Below are 23,949 nucleotides of genomic sequence, written 5' to 3'. Positions count from 1 at the left end.
AGGGTATGGTCAGAGGCTTGGCATCCTCCCCTCCTCCCACCTGGCCCCAGGAGCACAGCTCACCGTGGTCCAGCAGGTAGCGGACCACTTCCTTGCTGCCAGTGCTGACCGCGTGGTGCAGGAGCGTGCGACTCCGCTCGTCCCGGTGCATGAGGTCGCCTCCTGCTCGATGCAGCTCCTGCAGCTGAGGGCAGGAGGCAGAGCAGGTCTGGGGCTCCTGGGGGCCTTCTCTCCCAGTCTCACACAGGCCCACAGGTTCGTAAGCCAGAACTGGCTCACATGCATTACTCCCTAGGCATCCCTGGGGGTCTCTGGAGTGTTAAGGGGAGATTCAGTGGGCTTCTCTCACCTCAGGAATATTAACCACCAAGCCTTGGAGCCTGTTGCTCCCCTAAAACTTGCCCCTAAGCACCAGGGACTGGAGGACTGGGCAAGGAAGCCCGTATTGGGAGACATCTATTGTGGTCTAGACACATGGGGAAAGACGGGATGGGACAATTGCTGCAGAGACCCACCAAAGCCAGATGTCACAGGTGTCAGTTCCTGAACAGGTCAGCTCTGGCCCCAATCCAGATGCCCCACTCCCTAGGGCCTGCAGGGGATAGGCTGCTTCCCGGAGCTAGTACCTTACAGAAGTCGTTCCTCTTGGCGGCCTCAATTAACTCCTCACCTGCACAAAACACTGCCAGTTAAACTCTAAGGTCTGAGGCTCAGGCTCGTGTTGGTGCTGCACTCGTGTTTCATCACTGTGTACACGTGTGTGCATCACTGTACAGAATGGCACTCCTGCTAGGACCAGGCTGCTGAGGGCTGGGCTTGTGGAAAAACGTCACCATGTAGGGCTCAGGCTGTCCTTGTGTGGTGCTATGGGCCTCACCCCCACAGAGCCTCACACTTATGACCGGGGAGAGGGGAGGGACCCTGGGAGAAAAGGCCTCACCTTGAGGGGGTGCAGAGTCCCCTTGCAGTGACCTACAAACAGAGCAGGATGAAATGTGACCCAGCTCAGCCAGGCCCAACTGGCTGCCCTCCCTAGCCCAGTGGGTGGCGTCCTTTATTCTTTCAACAGTTTATTGAGTGCCTACTGCATGTCATGCGCTAGTCTGGGCACAAGGGATACAGCAGGGAATAAGACAGATGGAGAACTTGCCCTCACGGAGCTCACATTCTAGTGTAGGGACACACACGAGTCGAGCAATAAATAAGAAATTTGAAGTGCTACGATACAGACAGGGTCATGTGACTGAGTGGCCAGGGGGACCGCAGCACCTTAGGGACAGTGGTGCCTTTAGATGGCATTCCTGGGAAAGACCTCTCTGAGGGGCAAGAGCCAAGCTGACACTGAAATTGGGGCAGGTGTTCTGGGAAGAAAGCAAGTGTGTGGCAGCAAGGACAAAAGTCCAAAGCTGGGCCAGCCTCAGGCCACTAAGAAGCAAGTGCGGCTGGACTGTGGTGGGGGACAGGGGAGGCTGCTGGGCAGCCAGGCAGTGGGGCCCAGGAGGGTCCATGACTGGGGGATGCTAAGAAAGGTTCTAGGCTGGGGAGTGCTTGTAGCGATCTGCATCTTAGCCCGAGATGAGACTGGGCCACCAGAGGGCATGGGGCATAGAGCTGGGGGCCAGGCACTGAGGCGAGAAGGAGTGCTCCCGTGGCGGGGGAGCACTGTGGGACCTGCTGAAGGCCAGGTATGGGTAGGGGCTGAGGCAGCAAGGAGGGAGCCTGAGCAGCAGGGTAGATATGAGGCTGCTCTCTGGGAGAGGCCACAATTGTGAGGCTGAGGGCTCCAAGTTGGGCTCTGGCCAAGTTCAGATTGATGCCATTTTGTCACCAGGTAGGGGGCTGGGCAGGCAGCTAGCTGGTGTATGCACTGGTGCTTGCTCTTGGAGGAGCTGGGGCTGAAGGCAAGAATTTGGAAGCTGCCAGCCTGAAGACAGATTCGAAGCAAGGGAAATGGAGGCGATGGGGCCTTGCCACTCACCGGGGCGTAGGGGAGCAGGGGGAATTGGGGAGAGGGGAAGTAGGGGTTGGGAGGTCAGGCCGGGCCGATGCCCCCAGCAGCTCAGGGTCCAGGATATAAATCTCGTCCTGTGCGATCTCAGTCACATAGTTGAGGTGCTCCTGTGGGTGGGAAGGTCAAAGCTCAGGGTCAGGGCCAAGGCACCTAGCCTTCCAGGTACCTGATGGTGGAGGCTGAGGGGCAGCAAACCTGGAGAAGCCTCTGATATAAGCATAAACAGCAAAGGGAGGCTGGGGACGGCCAATCTCCCCCCTGCCTCCTTTCCATCCCTGCCGTCCAAACCTAGTCCCACTAGGCCCACAGCCACTTCCCACAGCCAATCCTCTAGCCAGGTAGCCCGGCCCTGGCCACTCTCTTCCATCTCTTTGGACTGCTCTGTGCTCCAAGGCCAGTCAGCAAACCTTTCCTGTGTGCACCAGCTCCCTTCTCTGTTGGCACCATTCCAATGCACGCTAGCCTAGAGGATAGGGCCACCCACACCTGGTCATGGCCTCATGAAAGTGGACTAGGGGACATGAGAACAGAGGCCAGTATGCCTGTGGAACTGACAGGAAAGGCTTCCCTGGAGAGAGGGGCGTGTGGTACAGAGACCAGCTGCAGCGGAGCAGGCCTGCAGGGCTCACCTGGGCCCGATCGATCCTGTAGAAGCGGCTGGCAGTGGTGGCTGTGGAGAGACAGATGTTGAGGATAAGGGAGGTCCTTCTCCAGGTCTTCTGGCCCCAACCCAGGCTCCCTCAGGCAAGAGATAAGAGCAAATGTGGTACTGCTAGGAGCTGACCCTTCAGGGCATACTCACCATCCAGGAAACACCACTTGGAGGACAGTTTCTGGCACGTTGGGGACTTGGCTCCAGCACCATCAGGCTCCTGTTGAGAAAGAAGCAAGTGTCAAGGTGGAACAGAGCTGGGGTAGGGAGGGAGGGGAGCGCAGGGCAGATGGTACCTCCTTACCTGCTGGAGCCTCTCAATGTGGGCACGGCAGAGCTCTAGGTCACTGTCTCCAGGGACCACTACGGTGCCCAGTGGCACAGCTGGAGGACAGAACAGCCCATCAACAGTTGGCTGTCCCCACTGTCCATCCCCAGGGGACCTGGCAGCTCCTCACCCCTCCCTGTCCCCAGCCCTGCTGGCACTCACAGGCCTCCTTGAGCTGTTCCTTGTCGTAGTGCAGGGCCTCGTAGTCATGCATGCTGACCCTGCTCACCTGGATCCGCAGCTGTTCTGGTACTGGCTGCTGGCTGTGGGGCAGGGCTGGTGAGAGGGGACTCGGCAAGGGCCCTGCCCAGGGTACCAGCCCTGGTCCAGGCACCAAACCAAGCGCTGGGAGAGATGTCCTGCCCAGCTCCCTGGGGCAGAAGGACTATTAGATCTCCCCTTTTGTGGGTTTTGGGAAATCAAACCCAGGGCCTGGTACATGGTAGGCAAACATCCCACCACTGAGCCTCATTCCCAGCTCCTTTTACAGGTGGGGAAACCAAAGATCAAAAGAGGGCCCATTGGGATGGGGGTGTGGCCCAGCGGTAGAGCACTCGCCTAGCACATAAGAGGCCCTGGGTTCGATCCTCAGCACCACATAAAAGCAAATAAAATAAACATATTGTGTCCAACTACAAAAAAAAAAAAAGAAGACCTGTGCCTGGCTTCAGGACCCATGTTGCATGGTGGCAGGGCAGGGACATACTCGCTGTGCAGAGGGGTGGCACTCCGCCGCTTGGCTTTCTGCACCATGGTGGCTTGGTTGCGCAGGGCAATGCGAATGCGTGAGGCTGCGAGCTTGCAGGGCTCGCCATCCACCTGCACCGGGATGGCCTTGGCCGTGGTGAGGAGCACCTCTCGGCACTGCGTCAGCCGCTCGCCATGCCCACCCACCTGCAGTGCTGCCTGTGGGTACAGGAAGCTCCAGTCAGGTGGTGCCAGGATGGGATGGAGGCAGGGGGTGAGCTCTGCTCCTTCCAGAGAGGCTCTGACGAGAGCAGAGAGGAGACAGGGACCCCAGACAGAGTGCAGAATAGAGGGGAAGGGAGGAGATGGAGGCAATGAGAGTGACTTCCCAATCAGGACAAGTGACAGAAAGAGGACAGAGGCTCAGAGTCATCTCAAGTCAGAGAGAAGAAGGGACAGTGAGCCCTGGGCCAGAGTAAGGGAAGTGAGGTGAACTCCTCAACCCTGGCCAATCATGGGAAGCATGGGTGACCCCCAGTTTCAGGCCATGCTCCCAGGAACTGTGGGCAGAGAAGTGTTCAGGTAGAGCCAGGCCCACTCACCAGTGATGTCATGGTGAAGCCAATGACCTCGAGGTAGCCGTCGTCATGCCGCTGGGGCTCGAAGTCATGGTGCTCCCCAGGGTGGCCCCAGGGCATGGTGCCAGCACAGTACCTGAGGGAGGGCAATGGACTGGCTTCGGCACAGTCTTTGCAGGACAGGAGAGCAGGGTCCACCCAGAGCCCAACCTCCTCACCTGGGGATGTTTAGGAAAACAATGCACTGGGGCTTCAGGTCCTGGATCTTGGGGGTCAGGTCCACTCCATCACACTGTAGAGAGGCAGGGGGGAACGTCAGGGGATGTGAGTGCCCAGGTGGTCTCCTCCCCTGCTTGGCCCTCTACTCCACCTGCTGGTTCAGCCCTGCTCACCACTACTCGGATGTGCTTGGCCAAGTCCTTGGAGCTGCCCATCAGGAAGTCAGAGAAAGCTGTCTGTGGGAGACAGAGGGTATCACCATCTCCTGAAAGGAACACCCTTGCCTCCGTGCAGCAGGGCTCCCGTGGCCTGGCAGACACTGATGGGCATTGCAGGTAGGGGGCTGGCCAACCTTGGACTCACCCCGGCATAGAACATCTTGTTCCGAAAGCGACTGTTGAATTTTTCTGGATTGGCCTCTGGATAGAGACAAATTGGGGGACAGGCAGTTAACCTGCTGGTGCTAAAGTGGGGAGAGGCTGGGCGAGTGTGCTTTACTGGGGAGCCAGATGCTCCTGTTGCCCACCCTGCTCCCACCTCCCATGTTGCCCTCAGAATTTTGCCAACCTCGAGACTCATGAAATTCCAGGGTGACGTGGGCATCAAAACCCAGGCTGAAGTAGTTGTTGAAGACATCCAGGGGCAGCTGGAAAAAGGTCAAGGGACCATAAAGAGACCTGGGCCTCTCCGATGCCTCCCCTTCCCGAGCCTGGTCCCGCCTTCACACTTGCTCAGCATTCTGTCTGCTCCTAAAGGCTGTCTGTCCAGGGAAACCTCTCTGAGTGCTTCCCACCTGGCACTGTGTCACAAGGCATGCCCTGCCCTCCCAGATCCCGGGAGGCTTCCATGAGCGCCTGCTGGATGCCACAGCACTACCTCCCCACACACCATACAGAGCATGAGCTCCAGGCATGGGCCTCTGTCTTGTCTGCTTAGAACAGTGCTGGGCACGTAACAAGGCCTTGAGAAATATTTGCCAGGTGGATGAATACAAAAGCTATCTCGTGAGCTGAGGACCATTATTCCCCTGGGACAGAGACAGAAGTTGAAGTTGGGAGAACTGAAGAGACTCGTTTAAGTTTTCAGAGGCAAAAGTGGAAGAGTGGGGCCCAGCCCCCATCTGCTGAGAATCTCAGACACCACAGACCCTGTCCCGCCCTGGCTGACTCACCCGGTCTGTGGCCCCCTCATCTCTCTCCTCAGGCCCTGCCTCGGGGTTGGGCTCTGCACGGAGGTCCCAGCGGTCCAGCTGCACCACATTCCCCTCCTCTACGTGGGAGAGGATCTTTGATACCGGCTCATCTGTGTAACCCTGGTGGAGGGAAGCAAGGACTGAGCCTCTCCTGTGGCTAGAGACCCCCGTGACCACTCCCCACTCCCAGAGTTGCTTACCCCGCCCCAGTTGAGGGTGCGGGCCAAGTCGTTGCCAGTACCCAGAGGCAAGATGGCAACAGGGGGTGGAGGTTTTAAGCGCAGCTGGTCCAGGGTGGAGAGAATCCAGCCAACCTGGAGAGGGCAAAGTACCAAAAGTCTGGGCTTGGCAGGGGACAGCACTGCAGGCCCCATCCAGGCCCTGGGAGAACCCACCACACTGAACCCACCGTGCCATCGCCCCCGCACGCCAGGATCCGCAGGTTGTGCACTTTGCGGTACATTTCCAGTCTGGGCCGGGGGAAGACAGAATGGAGTCAGGATATGTGCCACGCCCCAGAGCCAGGCAAGCCCCCTGCCATTCCCCATGGAACCTGGGCAAGGACTTACGCCTCCTTGGGCCCTCCCTGGCTCAGGTCAAAGACTTGTCGAGGATTGAGATACCAGAGGAAGGACTGGATGATCTTAGCGCCCTGGGGGGACAGGGAGCCAAGTGTTGTAGAAGGGATGAGGGGGACAGGAGGAAGCAGTCGGGGTGAAGTGGGGAAAAGAAGCACAGGGAAAAGGATGTGACTGTGGAACCAGGCTCAGCAGGGCTGAGGGACAGAGATGGCTTTTCTTAGGATCCCTGAGGTAGAGGGCCAGGGTTGGAAGCCTGAAATGGACGCTGGAACAACTGGTAGATGGGAGCGACCCCAACCCTCATGGAAATCTCTCTAGAGGAAAGCTGTGCTCACCTGGTTGCCCCCACTCTTGGGGTTCACAAACACCAGCAGGGGCTTCATGAGGGGTGAAGGGGTCGGCCTGATGATGAAGGGTCTCCAGCGGCCCTCCTTGGAGACACACAGTTCCTGAGGCTCTTTCCTGCCCTGGAGACCCTACCCTCATCCTCAGCAGATCCCTGGATGACACCCCGTCCCACACCACACCCTCAGGTACCAACTAGGTCAGACTTCATGGGGAACCTGGCCATGGGGAAAACTGGAGCCATCTTCTGCCCTCATCAGGCTGTAGGCCCTAACTGACCTGCTGAAGGCTGAGCTGGCAACATCAGGCTCAGGGGCTCCAGATCCCAAGAAACAGACTCCCCTTTTCTGGCCCCCAACTCGTCCCTCCCACCAGCCCCTTATCTAACCTCAGGCCCTTTCTTGCTGGACTTCCTCTTAAAGGATGCTCTCTTTTTCTTCTTGCTGGCCTTGAGGGTATTCTGCAAGGAAAATGGGGTGTTGGTGACCAGGAGGGCGAGTTGGCTTGTCTGGCAAGAGTGTGGGAGATGCCAAGGGTGTGGGAAGGACTCACCTGGGGCCTCCGAGCACGGAGGATCCAGGTGGGTGGGATGACCACGGCTGCGTGGACCCCCAGGGAGCAGGGCTCCTCGATCTGTTGCAGCATGAAGCAGGAGACCTTGCTGTGGTACTGGAGGGGAGTGACGGGCCAGGCTGAGCTGGGCCAGGCTGAGTCCTGGGACCCAAGCTCAGCACTGTGTGGCATAGGCCCATGGGGTGGGGTCACCTCTTACCGCTTGCTTGCACCAGGAGCAGCTGATGGCCACGATCTCCTTGCTGTGAAAGGTAAACTTCTGCTGGAAGCCCTGAGGGTGGACAAGGAGGCTGGGGCACAGGGTGACCTAAAGCATAGCCCCTGACCCACTTCTGCTGCCAACCTCTTTCCACACAGGGAAACTTAGCGCAGAAGAAAAAAGCCCCAAATACACAATAAGCCTCAAGGGCAGGGATGCTTAGCTAGGGGCCCATGACTAGAGCTAACTGCAAAGTCTGGGTGCACATGTGTTCTTAGGGATCTAAGGGCCAACCACTGCCCAACTCTGGGTTCCCCTCCTTCCTGCCTCCAGAGCTGGCTGGGCCCCCGAAGTGCTGCACAGCCTCCTGCGGTACCCACGGCATTCACTCCCTCTCCCCTCCACAAAACATTAACAAAGCCTAAATGGAGGAACGAGCCCCTACACCTCTGAGAGCCTGCACTTGCTGAAGGAGACAGACAAGAGGCAAAAAGTAAGTGAACAAAACAACTGCGGGCTGTGCTGGGGAAGATGCTCTGCAGTCCGTCTTCAGCCATGTTCCCCTCGGGGGCAGGAACCCGATGCCCAGCTCAGGGCTTGGCGTGCAATATTTACACAATAAATATCTGCTGAGTTAATGAATGAAAAAGTCTACATGGTTCTCAAAGAATTCCCTCCCCCAAGTTCAAAACAGGCTAGACCTACCACATTAGAAGGAAACTTTCCTTAGCCCAGAGACCAAGAGTGTGGCAAGGGTGTTTGCAGACTAAGTGGCCACAGCCAGGCTTAGAGCCAGCTGGGGAGTCTGCACTCTGGGGCCACAGCTGGTGGGGCCAGGCCATGCTGAACACACAGGGTCCATGGGCAGTAGGCAGATAGCAATCTTAGGCAGGACCCTCACCTTCCCACAGTGCCGACACTTGCCATCCTGGCGTCGCCTGTGCACCCAGTGGTGCCGTACGAAGGTTGGCTGGGGGAGGAGGGGGGAGAAAAATATCACTGGAGGGGTGCATTAGGGCTGACCCTGAGCACGGCCTAGGCCCCTCAATGTCTCATGGTGAGGGCTGGGGGCTACGGGGCTCTCTGCAGTCTTGCATGTGAAGACTTCTGTCTGTGGCCTGGAGGGAAGACTGAGATTCTTAGGAGGGAAAGAGAGAGCTGGGAGGCACAGAGAGGCACACGATGCCCAGCTCTCTCAGGCAGCGCCAGTCAGGCCTGGCCTTGGGAGACTCAGAGCCTCATCCCAGGACCTGCCCAGACCCCAAGCTGCCTAGAAGGAGCTGAGCCCCCTAGTGGCACTCTGGAAGCACTGCAGAGAAATCCCTCAGGAACCTGGGGCCTCCCTGACCCTAAGCACAGTGCACACATACCTCACGGACATTCCTGGAACCAGATTCCCGGAAGGATGGCTTACAGCGGAAATTTATCTGTGAGACATTGCAATGACCACCAAAATGTCAGAATCTCCTTTCGACATGGTCATCCAGAGTCACCATCAAAGGTAGCGGGAGCCCCAGATTACCCCAGTAACCCTTGGAACATGCCCACTGACCAGAAGGGATCTTTCCTTCCTCTGCCCAGGATTCTGGGATGAAGAGGCTGAGCATTTCATGCCCTCTCCTACTAAACTGGGACCATGGTTTACTCATTTTTCTACTCTTCCCACCCTCTGGCACTCCAGACCTAGGTGAATGCAGGAACCCCATCCTGCTGCTCACAGCTCTGTTGAGCAGCCCCTGGAGACCCTTAGCTAATGGGGTGAACCCAGGTTCAATTTCCACCTTTGTCAATGGGGCTGCAGTGCCTAGGGCTGTTTCTATTCCTCTTTTCCTAACTGTCCCTGCTGCAGCCTCAGAAGAGTCTCTGCAATTCTTGGGAGGCTCTAGGGAGGCTCTGCGATTCCTGGGCCAAGGGAAGCAGCCGCGTGGGCCTTGCTCATGCCGCTCCTAGTCCTACACACTCTCCCGAATGCTGGCCTGGCTTCTGCAGGCTGGGGAGCCTCATCCACCCCACCTACCTTGATGGGCCCACTCGCCAGTGTTCCCTTCCCCCCACCACTGCCCAGACATGCCCCCAGCGGCAGACACATGGTGTCCAATGGTCCTTGGGAGAAAGGTCTCTGAATAAGCAGAATGTAGAGGACAGGGGCAGGCTTTAGCACATTCCATGGCCTCTTCTATTTGTTAGCTGGGACAAGATAGAACGGTACAATACCGTTGTCACTTCATGCTGTTGAGTCATATACAACAAACCCCACTGTATGCCAGGTATTCAAGGCACTGGGTACAACAGCTAATAAATGGGGGGAGGCAGGATTCAAATACAGGCATTTTTGGCTCCAGGGTCCTTGAGTCTTCACTACCACACAAGCTGTGTAACCCAGGTGATGTTTGTGTAATGCACACATCTGTATGCAGATATACAAGTGTATGTGCTTCCACACCCAAAAGGGAGGCTGAGCGGCCACACTCACCTTCTCCAGCTGCTCAATGCAGGGGGTGTGCACCACAATCTTGCAGGCTGCACATTTTCTCCTGGATACAGATTTCTGCTGCAAGACAGAAAGAGAGGGCCCCTGAGGCACCAGGTAACTCCATCCCAGACACTGCCTCAGGGCAAGCAGTTTTCTGCACCTGCCCCAGCACAGCTCTCTGTGCTTCAGGATCTCAAGCCCCAGCATCCAGCCTCAGGGCAAAGCCCATTTCTCCCGCTCCTGGGCAGCCCAAGCAGGATTGCTCAGGTGAGAGCTTGTGTTCACCTTTGGGAACCTGCAGAGGTTGGCCGGCAGGCGTCTAGACCCTGCCTCACCGCCAGGGGGCAGCAAGCCCTGCAGTGCTCACTCACCAGCATCTTGGCTACGCAGTACTGCTCCCCAACATAGCAGAAGTCCCCCGACACGTTGGTCTCAAACCAGATGTGTTCCCCATATGTTGCTGACTCCTAGACCACGGGATGAACATGCTCAGTGCATACCTGCAGCTTCCCCTGCCCACCAGCAGCACCATCTCACAAGACAAACCTGTTCCAGTTACCACAATCTATTTTCCTGTTTTTCCCACTCACTACTACTTAGGTCTGGCTCAAGGGAAGCCACCCCCAGGAAGTCTGCCAAACTCCACTGGCCCAGGGCTCCTCTCTCAGTTGCTCAGAGGATCTCTAGGCCTGGGCTGCTCCCAGGTCCCAGAGCCCAGGGGGACCGATGCCTGTGGTGTTCAGGTACACGCCTCTCCCAGTACCCAGCTACTCACACTCCAGTCCACAGTGCTCCGGATCTGCCTCTCGGCCTCGCCACACAGGGCCCCAGGAGTTGGGGGAGGGGGTGCCAGGTGTTGGAGGCCCGACTTGGTGATAGCTTTCCTACAAAAAGGGGGACAGCTGAGGCTCTAGGGCCAGTTGTGCACTTGCTGATTCTACTTCCTTCCCGCCACCTGGGATCTCTGCCCTCATGTGGCCTCCACCAAGGCCAAGACTGGGACAGGAGGGAAAGGAGAGGATCCCATAGCAGCCCAGGCACTGAGGCTCCCTGTGGGCATCTCAGCCCTTTTCATAGCTTTGTTGGGTGAGCTGGCTTCAGGCACTGCCCAGAGGGGCCAGGCAGAGCTCTGAGGCCTGCACCCCTAGCCAGCCCCTCAGAGGCTGCAGCACGGCCCCCCTGCTGCAGCTATACCTACACAAGCAGGGTGCTCCAGGCCTGGGGTCCTGCCGACTTGCGCCGCAGGGCTACCTGGCGCCTGCGGGTCAGCGGGCGCACCCGGGCAGGGATCATGGCGCCCACCATGGTGCCTGAGGCTCTTCGGCCCCCAGGGCCAGGGTGCTGGCCAGAGGGCCGCTGTTGGCTGAGGCGACGATAGTGGCCATGCAGGCCCCAGAGGGCATGATCATACACCACATCAGCAGGGAGCAGGTGGGAGGAGGCTCGACGCAGGCATCGGGGCAGGGTTGGCAGCAGCCGGGTGCCTGCAGTGTTGGGAGGTGTCCTGGTGCCCGGCTGGGTGGCACTTGATGCCCTGGCAGTCACATTCTCCTCCTGGACACCCTCCTCCTCCTCTTTCATGCCCACAAGCCCAGCCAAGAGCAGAGGTGCACCCAGAAGCTGAGCCCCAACGGTGGCAGGCGGAGGGGTGGGCACGGATTCCACAACAAAGCGGGGATTGCAGGCAGGGGGCGCGGTGCTGGAGCGACGGCGGCTGGTTCCCTGGGTGCCCACCCCGCAGCCCAGGAGGCAGCCCTGGGGCTGTGCACTGGAGCGCCTCCGCTGGGCCAGCATGGAGGAGGCCTGCCCTGCAGGGGAGCGACGCCGGGCCTTGCCCGTGAGCAGCCCCACACCGCTGGGCCGCCGCTGCCCTGCTCCAGGGCCTGGTGCCTTCCGCTGGAAATGTCTCCTAAAGAAGGTCTCCATGCGAGGGGCAGGCTGGTGGCTGTTGAGCACAGAGACCAGGAACATCAGGAACTCAGCCAGGCTGTGGCCAGTCTGTGCCCAGGAGCCCTTTCACAGCCCATGCCCCATGAACAGAGAAGGGACACTGGAGTTAAGGGTAAGGATAACCTTGGCCTTTGGCTTCCATGAGTGGAGTGTTTGAGGGTACAGGGAGGGTAACAGAGGAACCCACGTTTACAGCTACTGGGGCAAGGACGTTCTCCCCAGCTGTACCCCAGACTGTCTCTGAAGTCCTAGGGAAAAGGGGCTTCCACTGCCCAGGCACCAGAATCCATAAAGCCCAGGACCTAAAGGGCCTCATCCCTTTGCCAGAAGGTGGTGGAAAAGAAAAGAAAAACTGGGAGTCTGAGCGGGCACAGGCAGGCTGTGGGGCCCGGGGCCTTTCCTTCTTGAGCAGCCTTTTTTGGCCTTTTCTATCTGTTTTTTCCAGTACTGGGGACGGAACCAGAGGTGCTCGACCACTGAGCCACATCCCCAGCCCTTTACGTTTTTTGAGACAGGGTCTTGCTGAGTTGTCCACATTGGCCTCAAACTTGCCATCCTCCTGCCTCAGCTTCCTGAACTGGGGAAGCTACAGGTACGCACCACCACACACAGCCAGCCTTTGCTTTGCCCTGAATGTGGAACAGGCTGTGTCCCCTGCTGGAACAGGGCCCAAATCAAGCAATGATTATAACACAAGGCACCCCGCAAAGGAATTCAGTCCTGATAAGACCCCAGAACTCTTAACCCCAGCCCTGGGGTCAGCCCAAGTGAGGGTGGCACCTAGGAACACAGACCTATGACTCTGGTTCAGGAATCAGAGACCCTGGGGAAATGAGGCCTTAGAAAACAGGAATGTCAGCCCCTCAGGGAAAGCCACACTGTCTTCACTCAGGGGTTGGAAGTAAGAGGCTTGGGCCAAAAGAAAAGCCTCCTGGACCAACATGTGTGCACACCTTTGTCTCTAAGAACTTTCTTGTTCCCAATGACTCTATCTCCACCTTTCTGAAGGGGCAGATACGACACTCCATGCGCCATGCCTGGAAACCCTGCCAGTACTGCTGCCGAGGAAGCCTGCTCTAGAAGCCCCACGACCCACAATTCCAAGCACCAGCTTCCCAGAGCTCCCTCCTGCAAGGAGGCAGAGGCTCCTGACACAATCCTGCAGCCCACGGCCACACTCATGCTGTTCTGAGCTGGGCTCCTTTTGCCAGCCCTCCTCCTCTCCGCCCTTCCCTCCTCCACAGGCCACTGGCAGCCGGTTCTTGTGCCCACACTTCTTTTTTTTTTGGGGGGGAGGGCACCAAGGATTGAATCTAGGGGTATTTAACCACAGAGCCACATCCCCAGCCTTTTTATTTTCTATTTTGGGACAGGGTCCACCTAAGTTGCTAAGGCTAGCTTTGAACTTGTGATCCTCCTGCTTCAGCCTCCTCAGGTGCTGTATTACAGGTGTGCACCACCATACCCAGCCTCCTAACTTTTGAGGAGGGTGTGAAGTTGGTACAGCTCAGGGTGGTGATGCTTCCAGAGCACCCCTATCTTCTGGGCCCTGTGCCCTGAGCCTGGGGAGAAGTCCATGGGGGTAGGACAGCCTAGTCCCCAGTAGCCACAGAGTGCAAGTCACAGCCATGAAATGATGTTGCCTAGGCTGACAGGAGAAAAGACTTCTGCCCACCGAGGGTCTGGCTGAAGTCGGATATGGGGGTGTGCCCTAGACCAGCGGTGGGCAGGAGGGAGCAGGGCCAGAGAGGATGGCTGCACCCCTAGTGCCTCCCGGTCCTTGCCCTGTTGCTGCCCTGTGGTCTCGCAGGCAGCTTCACGACCTATGCAGGGTGATAGCAGAGGGCCAGTGGGCAGAAGGCTCTGAGCTCCGGCGCCATCAGAGAGCGAGGCTGCTGTGCCTGAAGAAGCAGTGTTCAAGACAGGCGGGTGCAAAACAGAGCTCTCACCCCCAAAGGCGGTCCCCTCAAACCAGATGGACCGAGCAGGAGGTGAGCCCAGGGATAGGAGAGCAGGCCTGGGCACAGTGTCCCTGATTTCCTAAAACTGGCATCATCTCAGCTAACTCTCACTTGCCCACTGTGCTGAGCCCTCGACACACGTATGTTATAAACCACAGCAACCCTGAGGAATGGTACTGTGTGCTATATTCCTGCCGAGGAAACTAGGTGCAGAGAGGTGCCGCCCGAAGTCCACAGCCAATCCCCGTGCCACCAGTGTGGGAACCTACGCTACCCGGTGGTGAGCCCTGCACCCCAGATGGACAAGCATCGGGTCTTTCCTCTTGGCCCCTGAGGTGGGGACTCAGGGGTTAGGAAGGGAATGATATACTAGCTATTCTATGTGCTCTGGTCCTGTGACAGTGACAGGCTCTGGGTAAGCCCTTGCCTCATCTGATTCCTACTGCAGCCCCGGGAAGGAAGCAGGACCAGCAGCTCCTTCGCAAGATGAGGGAAATGGCTTGAAGAGGTGCAGTAACATGCCCACGGTCACCCAGTCAGCCAGCGGCAGAGCTGGGACCTGTGCCCAGGTCTGCCTGATCTGGGGTCTGCTTTGTGTCCTGGGAAGGCTCCTGAAGGCCTAGCCACCACCGCTGCCAGGACACTGGCTTGCCGGCACTCCCCAGGGTGTCAGCTTTCCCCACCCGTCTGCCCAGGCTGCCCTGTGACAGCTGCCCAGCCTGGAGCAGATTAGTCACCCGGACACACCGCCTGATGCTAGTGTCACCCAGAAAACAAAAGGCCACAGTGTGGGTGGGGGAGGTGCTGCTGTGCTCCCTGGGTGGTGGTAAGGGCCAGCCCTGCTCGCTGTCCCAGACCTGTACTAATGACAGGGGCCAGGAGGCAGAGGTGGCCTGAACCCCCATCACAACATGGAGACAGTTTACAGGTGCTCCTAAAGAACCCAGCCCCACATGCTGCCAGGAGGCCAGGTCCCATGTGTGCAGAGTCCTCAGCTACCCAGTGGTGCAGGCCTAAGAGGGGCTCCAGGCAGGCCAGGCAGCGCCGGCACTGCGCGACCACGTGCCACAAGCCTCAGTTTCCCTGTCTGTCCGAGGAGACCATGAGACTGGCTCAGGGTTTATGACAAGCTCTCCTGCTAGGCACCCACACCTCTGGGCTCCCACTCTCCCCTCCCCCAGGTCCCATGCTTCCTGTTCCTCTGGTCTCCATAGAAACCTCTGTCCTCTGGTCAGCAGTCGCCTGACTCCTTACTTCCTATCTCTGCAGAGGCTTCTTCTGGGTCTCACCAGAAGCCCAGCCTGGACCTGTTGGAAACCCTGCCTGGGCCTGAGCCTCTCCCATGGCGCAGCCCCCAGCAGCAGCTTCTTCTCACCTCAGACACACCACACAGGACACATAAAGGTCACTGCAGGAAGCCCCACAGGGTTCTGACACTGAGAGCACAGCAAAGTGACTGCCCCTTGGCTTCCTGCCGGACCCTGGAAGAAACCTGCCACATCCAAGGAGACAAGAAGGGAAAGGGTTCATGGGGCCCCCTGTCCACCTCCAGCCCTGCCCTGACGATGGGAGGCCAGTGGGAACACAAGGACGCCTGGGGACAGGTGCGGTGGTGTCTGACCATGCGCTCAAGATGACTGAGGCTGCAACGGTGGGGCTGAGGCAGGCGCAGTGGGGCCGGGGGTGGGGGGCCCAGTGCTTCAGCTTCCAGCCAGGGAGGATCCCGGCCTCCTAACGCCACCTCCTAACGCCAGCAGCAAGTGAGAAGGACCAAGCACATTGGAACCCTGCATCTGCCACTGCTACCCTAGAGTGGCTGACTAGTCTGATTCTCCATTTTCTCATCTGTAAAATGGAGATCATGCCACCTAGTTCCCAAGGTTGGCCCAGGGTGGCTCTGAAGCAATGGTGAACATAAGGTACCAGACGATACCTGGCAGAGCAGGGGCATGGCGGGGCCCACATCCAAACAGACCAAGAGCCTGTGGTTGTGCCACCTCATAGGTCTCCTGTCCACAGCGGGGGTGGAATCCCAGAATGGGAAGCAGGCATGCCTGGGTGGCTACCACTCACCACATGAGGAACAGAACCTGGCAGCCTGTGCCACCTGGGCGTCTGCTCGTGCTGTGAAGAGTGCCCTTGGCTCTGGCATCAGGCTGATCCCTGGGGCCTCCTCTGCCTCCAGAGGAACTGGCACAGGAACTCGGTGGGATCCAGCTAAAGTGGCCATTCCATGCTGTGGCCAGGGCCCCTAGTCCCCTGCTCAGTGAAGCCAGGCATGGAGCATGATGCTCCTATTCCAGCAGCCCCAGAGAAAGGGCCTGCAGCTGCCTCCCCAGGGGGCTGCTGGCCAGAAGCCACATCTGGCTGCTCGGCTCCCATAGCCCTGGTAGGAGCGGAGGAGGTGGGAGAGCTGGAAGGGAGCCCGCACATCCCCAGGAGTGGGAGAGGCAGGGTCCTGACTTCCCCAGGCCTCCATTCACTAAAAGGACCCTGCAGAAAACAAAACAAGGAACACAAACGCACACGGGGATCCAGGGGGCCAGGGCTGGACAGTAAGAGAGGCCCAGGCCAGTAGGACGTTTACCTTCCAGGGCCCACCCTGGCTTGGGCAGGAGTGTGAGCTTGACCAGACCTTCTCCTTCTCCATCAGCTTTGGGGACCTGACAGGGTAAGTCCCTCCTCTAGGAACAGTGGTGCCTGGGCCTGTGCGGATCCACCCCTTCCAGACCCACCCAGATAATACAGAAGGGAGGGATCAGAAGGCAAGGAAGGGTCAGAGGAGCCCCGTTGACCTGATCTGGAAGGCAGGGTGGCAGGCGGGAGGTGGGCAAGCAGGTGGGGGCTGGGGTCTCCGGGCGGCTTTGGCTCCGGCTCCGGCTCTGGGCCACCGGCCTCCGCTGAGCAAGTCCTAGTTTGGAGCTCGGGCTGCAGTGGCTGCTTCTCTGCCCCCTCCCCCTCGCCACCCTCCTCCCCCTAGCCTGTGACAGCCGTTATGAAAATAGCCCAATTGGTAACCGACTGCACTTCCTCTCCCAGCGGCGGCTCCAGGCCCTGCAGCAGGCAGGCGGTGGGTAGGCGGGTGGCACCCGGTGGCACAAAAGGCGCACGAGCCTTGCCTCCTGGCTCCTCTTCCACAAGTCTGGAAGCCAGGCTGCGTGACAGCCCCATCAATAGCCTCTCCTCCCTGCAGAGCCCAGGCCATGCCTCAGCCTGCTCAGGCACAAGGTCTAACTAAGGAGGGAGAGGTGGGGATCCAACAAGAGTCCCCTTCAAGAAAACAGTGCTGGGTCCCATGCACAGGTTTTCTGGGGTCCGAGGCAGTTAAGCTCTAGACAAAACAACCACAAAAATAAATATCTGAGAAGTGTTTCACGCCTTAGGAAAGCTTCCTTCACCAGCATTATCATGCAGGAGACAGCAGTTTCCCTGCAGGTGGCCTACTGTCCCTGAGGAACATATGGGGCCAGAAGTGCTGGTGGCTGACTGGGGATTCCAGAGCATGTGTCCTCTGGCACTGCAAAGAAAGCCTTTCAGAACCGCCCCTGCTTGTGCCAAGCTAAAGAACACCCAGGACAGGGCAGGTGTGTCACACGTACCCTACCTGGACTGCCATCCTCTAGTTCACAGTCCTGCTATGGCTCCCTAGGATCTAGAGTGGCAGCAAACGTCCTGATTCTGGATCCCTTTCCACTCTTAAATTACTGAAGATTCTAAAAAAATTTTTTTTTCCTGTGGGGGCCGGGGATGGGGGGGGGGGCAGCTATTAAAATTTACCATATCCAGAGTTAAAACTGAGAAATGTTTTAAATTTTATTAACTCATTTCAAAACAAGAATCTCATCACATGTTAACCTTGATAACATGCTTATGAAAATAAACTATACTTTCTAAAACAAAAATATTAGCTAAAAGAGTGGCACTGTTACATGTTTTTGCAAACCTCTTCTCATGTCGGCTTACCAGAAGGCAGCTGGGTTCTCGGGCAACATCTACTCCTGCAGCTGTCTATTACCACAGGTTGCTCTGGTTGAAGCACAAGAGGAGAACTCACACTGACGTGTAATTAGAAAAGGAAGGAATAGTTTACCAGCCTTTTCAGTAGCTACAAACATTTTTCTTAGCTTCTACACCAAATATGACAAGTAATAGTTTGCTAAAGGTTTGTTGAAGGGTAGAATCTGAGAGCATATTAATGAACTTTTTCTGGGACTATCTTGCAGGTTGTTTGTTTGAGACAATGTTGCCCAGGCTGGTCTTGAACTCCTGAGCTCAAGCTATCCTCCAGCCTCTTCCTCCAGAGTGGCTGGGGCTATGGGTCACACCACCAGGCCTGGGCTATCTTGCAATGTGAACTTTGTAACATCAAGCGTGGTCACTGGAGAATATTAATTTCCTGGGCTATGCAGGTCTTCCAGATGTTGACACATTTCATCAGACAATATCAAAAGATCACATTTGCTATCACTACTGATCTCATCATAAAGTTTTAAGTCCTGGGAAGTTATCTGTATCTAGAAGGTGGATACAAGGTTTCCAAAAACCTCATCTCTGTTCAAAAGCTCAAATTTTCTCACTGGCAACAAATACTGATACTATTTTCCAAGTGACAGGCTCACTTCATTCATTTTTGAGAAAATGTCTGCCACATACCCAAGTTTGACTAGCTTGTCTGTCAGGTGCTCAAGTAAAAATGGTGCTCCTTAAAAAAAAGTGATGGGTGCAGCTTGCGACGTGGCGGCCTAGCGCTCCTCCTCACCAAGGCTCGGCAGCAGCAAAAGTGCCTCGTCTTGCTTGCTCCATAGTTCCTCACCCAGGATATTAAAAAGACAAACGCTCAGGGTCTTGACTTAATAAAGCTAGTAATTTTAACTTCTTTGTTATGTGGCACTGGGGATTGAGTCCAGGGGTACTTTACCACTGAGCTTCGTCCCGGCCACTTGTATTTTGAAACGGGGTCTCACTGAGTGGCTGAGGCTGGCCTCGAATTTGCAACTGTCCTGCCTCAACCTCCCAAGTTGCTGAGATTACAGGTATGTGCCATTGCACCCGGCGATTTTTACTACTTTAAAAAAAAAACAAAACCTGAGAGTATGGAGTGGGTGCAGTGATATGTGTGTGTGTGTGTGTGGGGGGGGAGTTGGGATGGGTGTGAAGACTCCAGCAGCTGCACCCCCACGGCTTCCGCAACATCAGGTCAGGTGCACCTAGGACAGCCAATTGCGAACCAGAACAGTTCTGTACACCTTGTTCCCTCATCAACCCCCAAAACACTCGAGGACCATACTTTACTACCTGCTGATTCACAGTGGGTTCTAAATCCTCCAGCCTGGCCAAAGTGGCTTGTGCGATGTGGTACTAACTCAGTCTCCTTGGCCATGACACAAGCCCTTGGTTCTAACCAAGCCAACCATCTTCTGTCCAGTCTGGCTGTCCGGCTCACTATTTTCCAAGTGACAGGCTCTCTTCATTCATTTTTGAGAAAATGTCTGCCAGATACCCAAGTTTGACTAGCTTGTCTGTCAGGTGCTCAAATAAAAATGGTGCCCCATACCCGGCACACCTTCTTTCTGAATCCGGGCCTCCCTCCCCACAGGCTCTCAAAAGCTCCACTGCTTGCAGCTGCTCCAGCCACCAGCCGAGGCACGCCCAGGCCTTCACATCAGCCATTTGGCTGCTGTGCCACCGGAGCCCCGGAAAGCCTGCTTCTTCCAGGCCCACACCTCCTTCCTCCATCAGACCACAAGTTCCTAGGGGCTGGGCCTTGGCCCACTGGGCACACCAGCACAGGCCGGACAGTCGGTGTTTACTGCTCTTCAGCTCAGGAGGAAGGAACAGGGAATTCCGTGGAGGAGGGGCCACAGCCTTCAGGGAAGAGAAGGGCTTCCTCCCCTGGGTACCGCACCCAAGGGCTGGCCACAGGCCCAGGCCACTTCTCTTTGTTGGGTACAAGGGGATGGTAACAGCCTTTGTTTTCGAGGCTACCTTCCTCGCCTTTCCAGGAGATCGGAACGACAGCTGAAGGCCCCTTTCTGGGCTGGGAGCCATCGCCCACTCCATGTTCTCCATGGTTTCCCTTATGAAACCTGGACAGCAGGATTGGGTGACACAAAGTCACAAGGTGGGGGTGAGCAAGGAGGGGAGAAGAAGGGCTGGCTGCCTCAGATGCTTGGGGGCTGGGCCAGGATTCTAACTGAGCTCCTTAAGGAAATGTCCCCAGTCTCTTCTCCTTCATGTCCTGGGGCCTTGTCTCAGGGCCTGGCCCCTGCCAGGTCTGGGACAGAGGCATGTGGAATGAGCAGGAGAAACTGACTCATCCTTTTAGCACCTCTTCTCCAGCCGTCCTCCTGCTGCCCCCAGAACTCATTTGAAGGCACTCATTAGTATCGCTGGCTCCCCACTGCCAATAGCCCCCCAGCTATTTCCTATGTTGTCTATTTTATTTGACAAAAGCATACCTCACTCAGTCACTACATGCCTCTAAATTTTCTACAAATATTGATCTATTCATCCTATAAAATTAATGGTTATCCCTATTACCTGTGTCCTCCGATTATGGGTAAGAAAACTGAGGCACAGGCACACGGTGGTTAAGTGACCTGCTAGAGGCCACGCAGCTAGAGGCAGCAGAGCTGGGGTGTGAACCCTACAGTGTGCTCCAAGGTCCAGACCTCTACCTCTAAACGCTTTTGTCACACGGTACATGCCTCTGCGCTTAGCACCTGAAATCTCTATACTGGAATATGAGTCTGCTCTTCTGCTTACTGAACTTTGCCTCTTTCCCTCTCATCTTGTAAGAGCTGGCTCAGATATTGGATCTGCCAGAAAGTTCTCCCCAGCCCCCTCTCCCAGGGGGTTAGCTGCTCCCACGCCCTCTCTCAGTTATTCTGGGCCAGCAGTCCTGGTTTGGGAGTCTGCACCCCCACAAGACCGTGAGCCCCAGAGATATCGTACTGCTAGTAATTGCATCCCCAGGGTGTAGAAGTGCCGGGTGTGGCCTGAGAGTGAAGTGAGGGAAAGTGAACGGTCCCCACAGCCTCGTGGATCAGGGCTTGAGGGCCTCCTCCTGAGGTGTTCCTGCTAGCACTAGGTAGACAGGCTGCTGGTCTGGGTGGAGTCCTGTGTCCTGAAGACAGCACTGAAAGTGATCCCTCAAGGGAAGGCCAGTATGTCTCCCTCTGAGTCTCCCAACTGGGCCCCTTTGTTACAGCGCCCTGTCTCTGGTGACTAGTTCCCTCGCCTCACCTTCTCCTGTGTCTGCAGCAAGCTCCATTCCCCATCTGCTAGGCAAAACATCCCCCCTCACCCCTCATTCAAGATTTAACATCCCCCCAACCTTCTGAAACCTCAGGCCCAGCCCTAGGCACCCAAGGCAGCCCCTGCTGTCCCCGCTTTGTGACTTTCTGTCACCCAATCCTGCTGTTTGGGTCTCATAAAGAAAGCCGTGGAGAATCGGAGTGGGCAGTGGCTCCCATCCCAAAGGGGCCTCCCTCACTACCTGGAAGATTGTAGCTCAGCTATCAGCACCCAGAGTCCACCTTCTCTCCAGGAGTCCACGCAATCCACAGAGTTTGGATTAGGAACTGTGCCTAAACGCCGAGCCACAGGCAACTCAGGTCTTTAACGTGGATTTGGAAACAGATCCAGAGGGGTTCTGAGGCTAACCAGCACCACCTCAGGCTAAGCCTCTTCATCTGTGTGGGCCTCACTCTCCTCTGATAAACCAGGTGAATGCCTACCTTGTTCTCCTCACAGGATTGCTGTATGCTTGAAAGAGAAAGTGTTGTCATGGTAACCGTTTCCTCAGTTTACCAGAAGTTTAAAGGAACTAAATGCCCCCAGAGGCCTATACATAGGACCACCACTTTGGAACTCACTTTGACAACATCTGTCTAAGCTAAAGACACACATACCAGTAACCGAGCACTGTGGGCGGACTACATAAGGAGCAGGGTGCCAGAATGGCCTCTGGAGGATTACCCGCAGGGGTGCCTACTGCAAACCTCCTGAATGTCCAACAGAAGAAGACAAGGGAAGTAAGCGGCAGGGTAAGCCCGGTTCCCTTGAGCTTGGGTCTTAGATGGGCAAATCTCTAAAACAATGGCCAGGGAGAAACAAATTTAGAATATGTCCAGGAAATTATTTAAATCAAGGTGAAAACCTTGATAATTACAAACAGTACTATATGTTGGTAGAGATGCACACTGACTAGTCACACTTTAAGAACAGGAACAGAACAACAAACACCCAAATGAGGCTTCTGGTTTCCTCTGGGGAAGACTCTTGGCCTCTATCTCTACCTAAAGCTAATAGGGTGGAATGGTTAGATTTGACCAAGATAAGTGGTGGGCAGTTCATTATTCTGTACAGTATTCTAACTGCAAAACATCTAATGCTTTAAAAAAGGTTCTTAAATAATTTCTTAAAAGGACTCTCAGAGGGAGATCAGCTCCCTGGGTTGCCCTTGGTCTCCCCCACCAGCTAGTTTCAATGGTGTGTCACTGTCTCATAACAGGCAGACAGGAAGGCAGGTCTCCCCCTAAGGGATGCCTTCCAGAGGTGGGTGGGCAGTGGCAGGTTGTGTCAGTGGGGCGTCTGTGTGGGTGGGGGAGCAGGAACCAGCTTGCCCCCTTTCACAACCACCCCCGCCTCTCTCTGTAAAATGTCAGCAAGTTGGGGAAGGGGGGCGGAGAGACAGCAAGCTGTTAACCCGCAAGATGCTGGGGCGTGGGTGGTGCAGGCCCAGGCTCCCAGACAGCTATTTTGGCTTGTGCTGCTGGGGCTCAGCCCTGGCAGAGGAGAGGCCTCTCCAGGGGAGCTTTGCACTAGTGTCTGCCAGGAGCAACGGGGAGCGGGTGCAGCAGAGGGAGAAGGTGCTGGGTATAAATGTTGCCCAGTGTCTCCCCACCATTGGCCACCCACTGACCCAGGGGTGTTTTCAGGGGTGCCTCTGAACTTACCCTTTGGGCCTTCTGCCCTCTGTACCTACCAAACAGGATAAAAGGTCACAGATGTGCCCCTCCACTTCAGATCCAGCCAGGGACAACCGGCTTCCAGCCCCAAGCTCCTACCTAGGATCTCTACAGCCCATCCTCCGCCTCCTGAAGCTAGGGATCTTGGTGGCAGTCCTGCCCTGGAATCCAGGAACAGATCAACTCAGGGTCTCACACTGCTTCCACGTGAGGCAAATTACTTCTCACTAAACCCCATGAAGCACTCAAACTCCTTCTTAGGCTCTACCAATTGAGGGATGGAAAACACAAGAGAAGAGTGTTAATAAGTAGGGCAGCCGAGTGTTGTGGAAGACCCTAAGGCTGGCTCCAGTGTGAGCTTCAAGATCCTGGGCCAGAGCTGGGCACATTGGTGCCCGCCTGTAATCCCAGTGATTTAGGAGGCTGAGACTGGACAATTTCAAGTTCCTGGCCAGATTGGACAATTTAGAGAGACCCTGTCTCAAAATAAAAAACAAAAGGGCTGAGGATGCTGGGGATGTGGCTCAGTGATCAAGCACCTCTGGGTTCCATCGCCCAGCATACACACCCAAAAAGATCCTGGGCTAGCCCCTGACCTCTCCAAGCCTTGGTTTCCTCATCTGTAAAACGGGAATTAAGACCAACTGTTGTACATTGTGAAGATTTCAAGAAACTGATGGGTTTACAAGCTTCTGGCACCTGTTAGTGGCCAGAAAGAGATGAGCTGACAGAACTCACCTGTGTGTGTGGGGTGCTCCTCCCTCAACTCCCAACTTCCCTGCTCAGGAAGAACCCTTGGCCTCACTCAGACCCACTCTCCCACCCCCTATCTACACTGTCAGCCTAGGCAAGGGAAAAGAGGAAAGGTGGGAGAATGGTAGCTCCACAAGCCATGTGGTCCCTGCTCCAGGCTACCCTTCTCCCACCATGCTGAGTGCACAGGGGATAGGGGAACAGCACCACAGCCTGATACCCTGAGGGCATCAGGGGACCCCAGATGGAACAGAGGAGGCGGCTGAGAAGAGCAAGAAACAAGTGCTTGGCAGCACCCAGAAGAGTTCCAGGAAGGAGGGGGGCGTGGGTCTGGAAGCAGGTGCAGCTGCTCCCCCTCCTCACACACACACACACACAGCCCCTCCCTGTGCTGACTTAAGAGGGCTGCTCAGGAGCAGCGGCAGCCTCCAGGACAGTCAAAAGAGGCAGAAGACAGGCTGGAAAGGGCCAGATG

The 23,949-nt window shown here is 56.4% G+C and overlaps 1 protein-coding gene across 9 annotated transcripts in view; it reads right to left on the bottom strand.

Annotated features, from left to right (window-relative positions):
- Dgkz (diacylglycerol kinase zeta) overlaps window positions 1–23,949 on the bottom strand; it is a 41,791-nt gene that overhangs the window by 1,348 nt on the left and 16,494 nt on the right. For 3 of the 9 annotated variants that reach the window (XM_046457040.1, XM_046457030.1, XM_046457058.2), the window contains exons 2-28: window positions 10,614–10,722; window positions 10,210–10,305; window positions 9,839–9,916; window positions 8,736–8,792; window positions 8,267–8,335; window positions 7,366–7,437; window positions 7,146–7,262; window positions 6,982–7,053; window positions 6,584–6,679; window positions 6,237–6,319; window positions 6,077–6,137; window positions 5,868–5,981; window positions 5,647–5,787; window positions 5,043–5,121; window positions 4,839–4,894; window positions 4,649–4,711; window positions 4,475–4,548; window positions 4,281–4,392; window positions 3,698–3,897; window positions 3,154–3,254; window positions 2,968–3,047; window positions 2,814–2,883; window positions 2,641–2,681; window positions 1,979–2,118; window positions 941–972; window positions 627–670; window positions 64–184 (exon numbers count right to left, since the gene is read on the bottom strand). In XM_046457040.1, the coding sequence (XP_046312996.1) occupies window positions 64–184; window positions 627–670; window positions 941–972; window positions 1,979–2,118; window positions 2,641–2,681; window positions 2,814–2,883; window positions 2,968–3,047; window positions 3,154–3,254; window positions 3,698–3,897; window positions 4,281–4,392; window positions 4,475–4,548; window positions 4,649–4,711; window positions 4,839–4,894; window positions 5,043–5,121; window positions 5,647–5,787; window positions 5,868–5,981; window positions 6,077–6,137; window positions 6,237–6,319; window positions 6,584–6,679; window positions 6,982–7,053; window positions 7,146–7,262; window positions 7,366–7,437; window positions 8,267–8,335; window positions 8,736–8,792; window positions 9,839–9,916; window positions 10,210–10,305; window positions 10,614–10,722 (2,378 nt within the window). Of the gene's footprint in view, window positions 1–63; window positions 185–626; window positions 671–940; window positions 973–1,978; window positions 2,119–2,640; window positions 2,682–2,813; window positions 2,884–2,967; window positions 3,048–3,153; window positions 3,255–3,697; window positions 3,898–4,280; window positions 4,393–4,474; window positions 4,549–4,648; window positions 4,712–4,838; window positions 4,895–5,042; window positions 5,122–5,646; window positions 5,788–5,867; window positions 5,982–6,076; window positions 6,138–6,236; window positions 6,320–6,583; window positions 6,680–6,981; window positions 7,054–7,145; window positions 7,263–7,365; window positions 7,438–8,266; window positions 8,336–8,735; window positions 8,793–9,838; window positions 9,917–10,209; window positions 10,306–10,613; window positions 10,723–11,036; window positions 16,273–23,949 lie in introns of those variants that run through there. The other 6 variants (XM_046457049.1, XM_046457068.2, XM_046457010.2 and 3 more) reach the window with 5 other exon arrangements.

This window comes from Marmota monax, unplaced genomic scaffold (assembly GCF_021218885.2).
Source record: "Marmota monax isolate L192 unplaced genomic scaffold, Marmota_monax_Labrador192_F-V1.1 WCK01_AAM20220418_F8-fsc00047, whole genome shotgun sequence".
Lineage (NCBI taxonomy): Eukaryota > Metazoa > Chordata > Mammalia > Rodentia > Sciuridae > Marmota > Marmota monax.
This window is presented reverse-complemented; position numbering and strand designations above follow the sequence as displayed.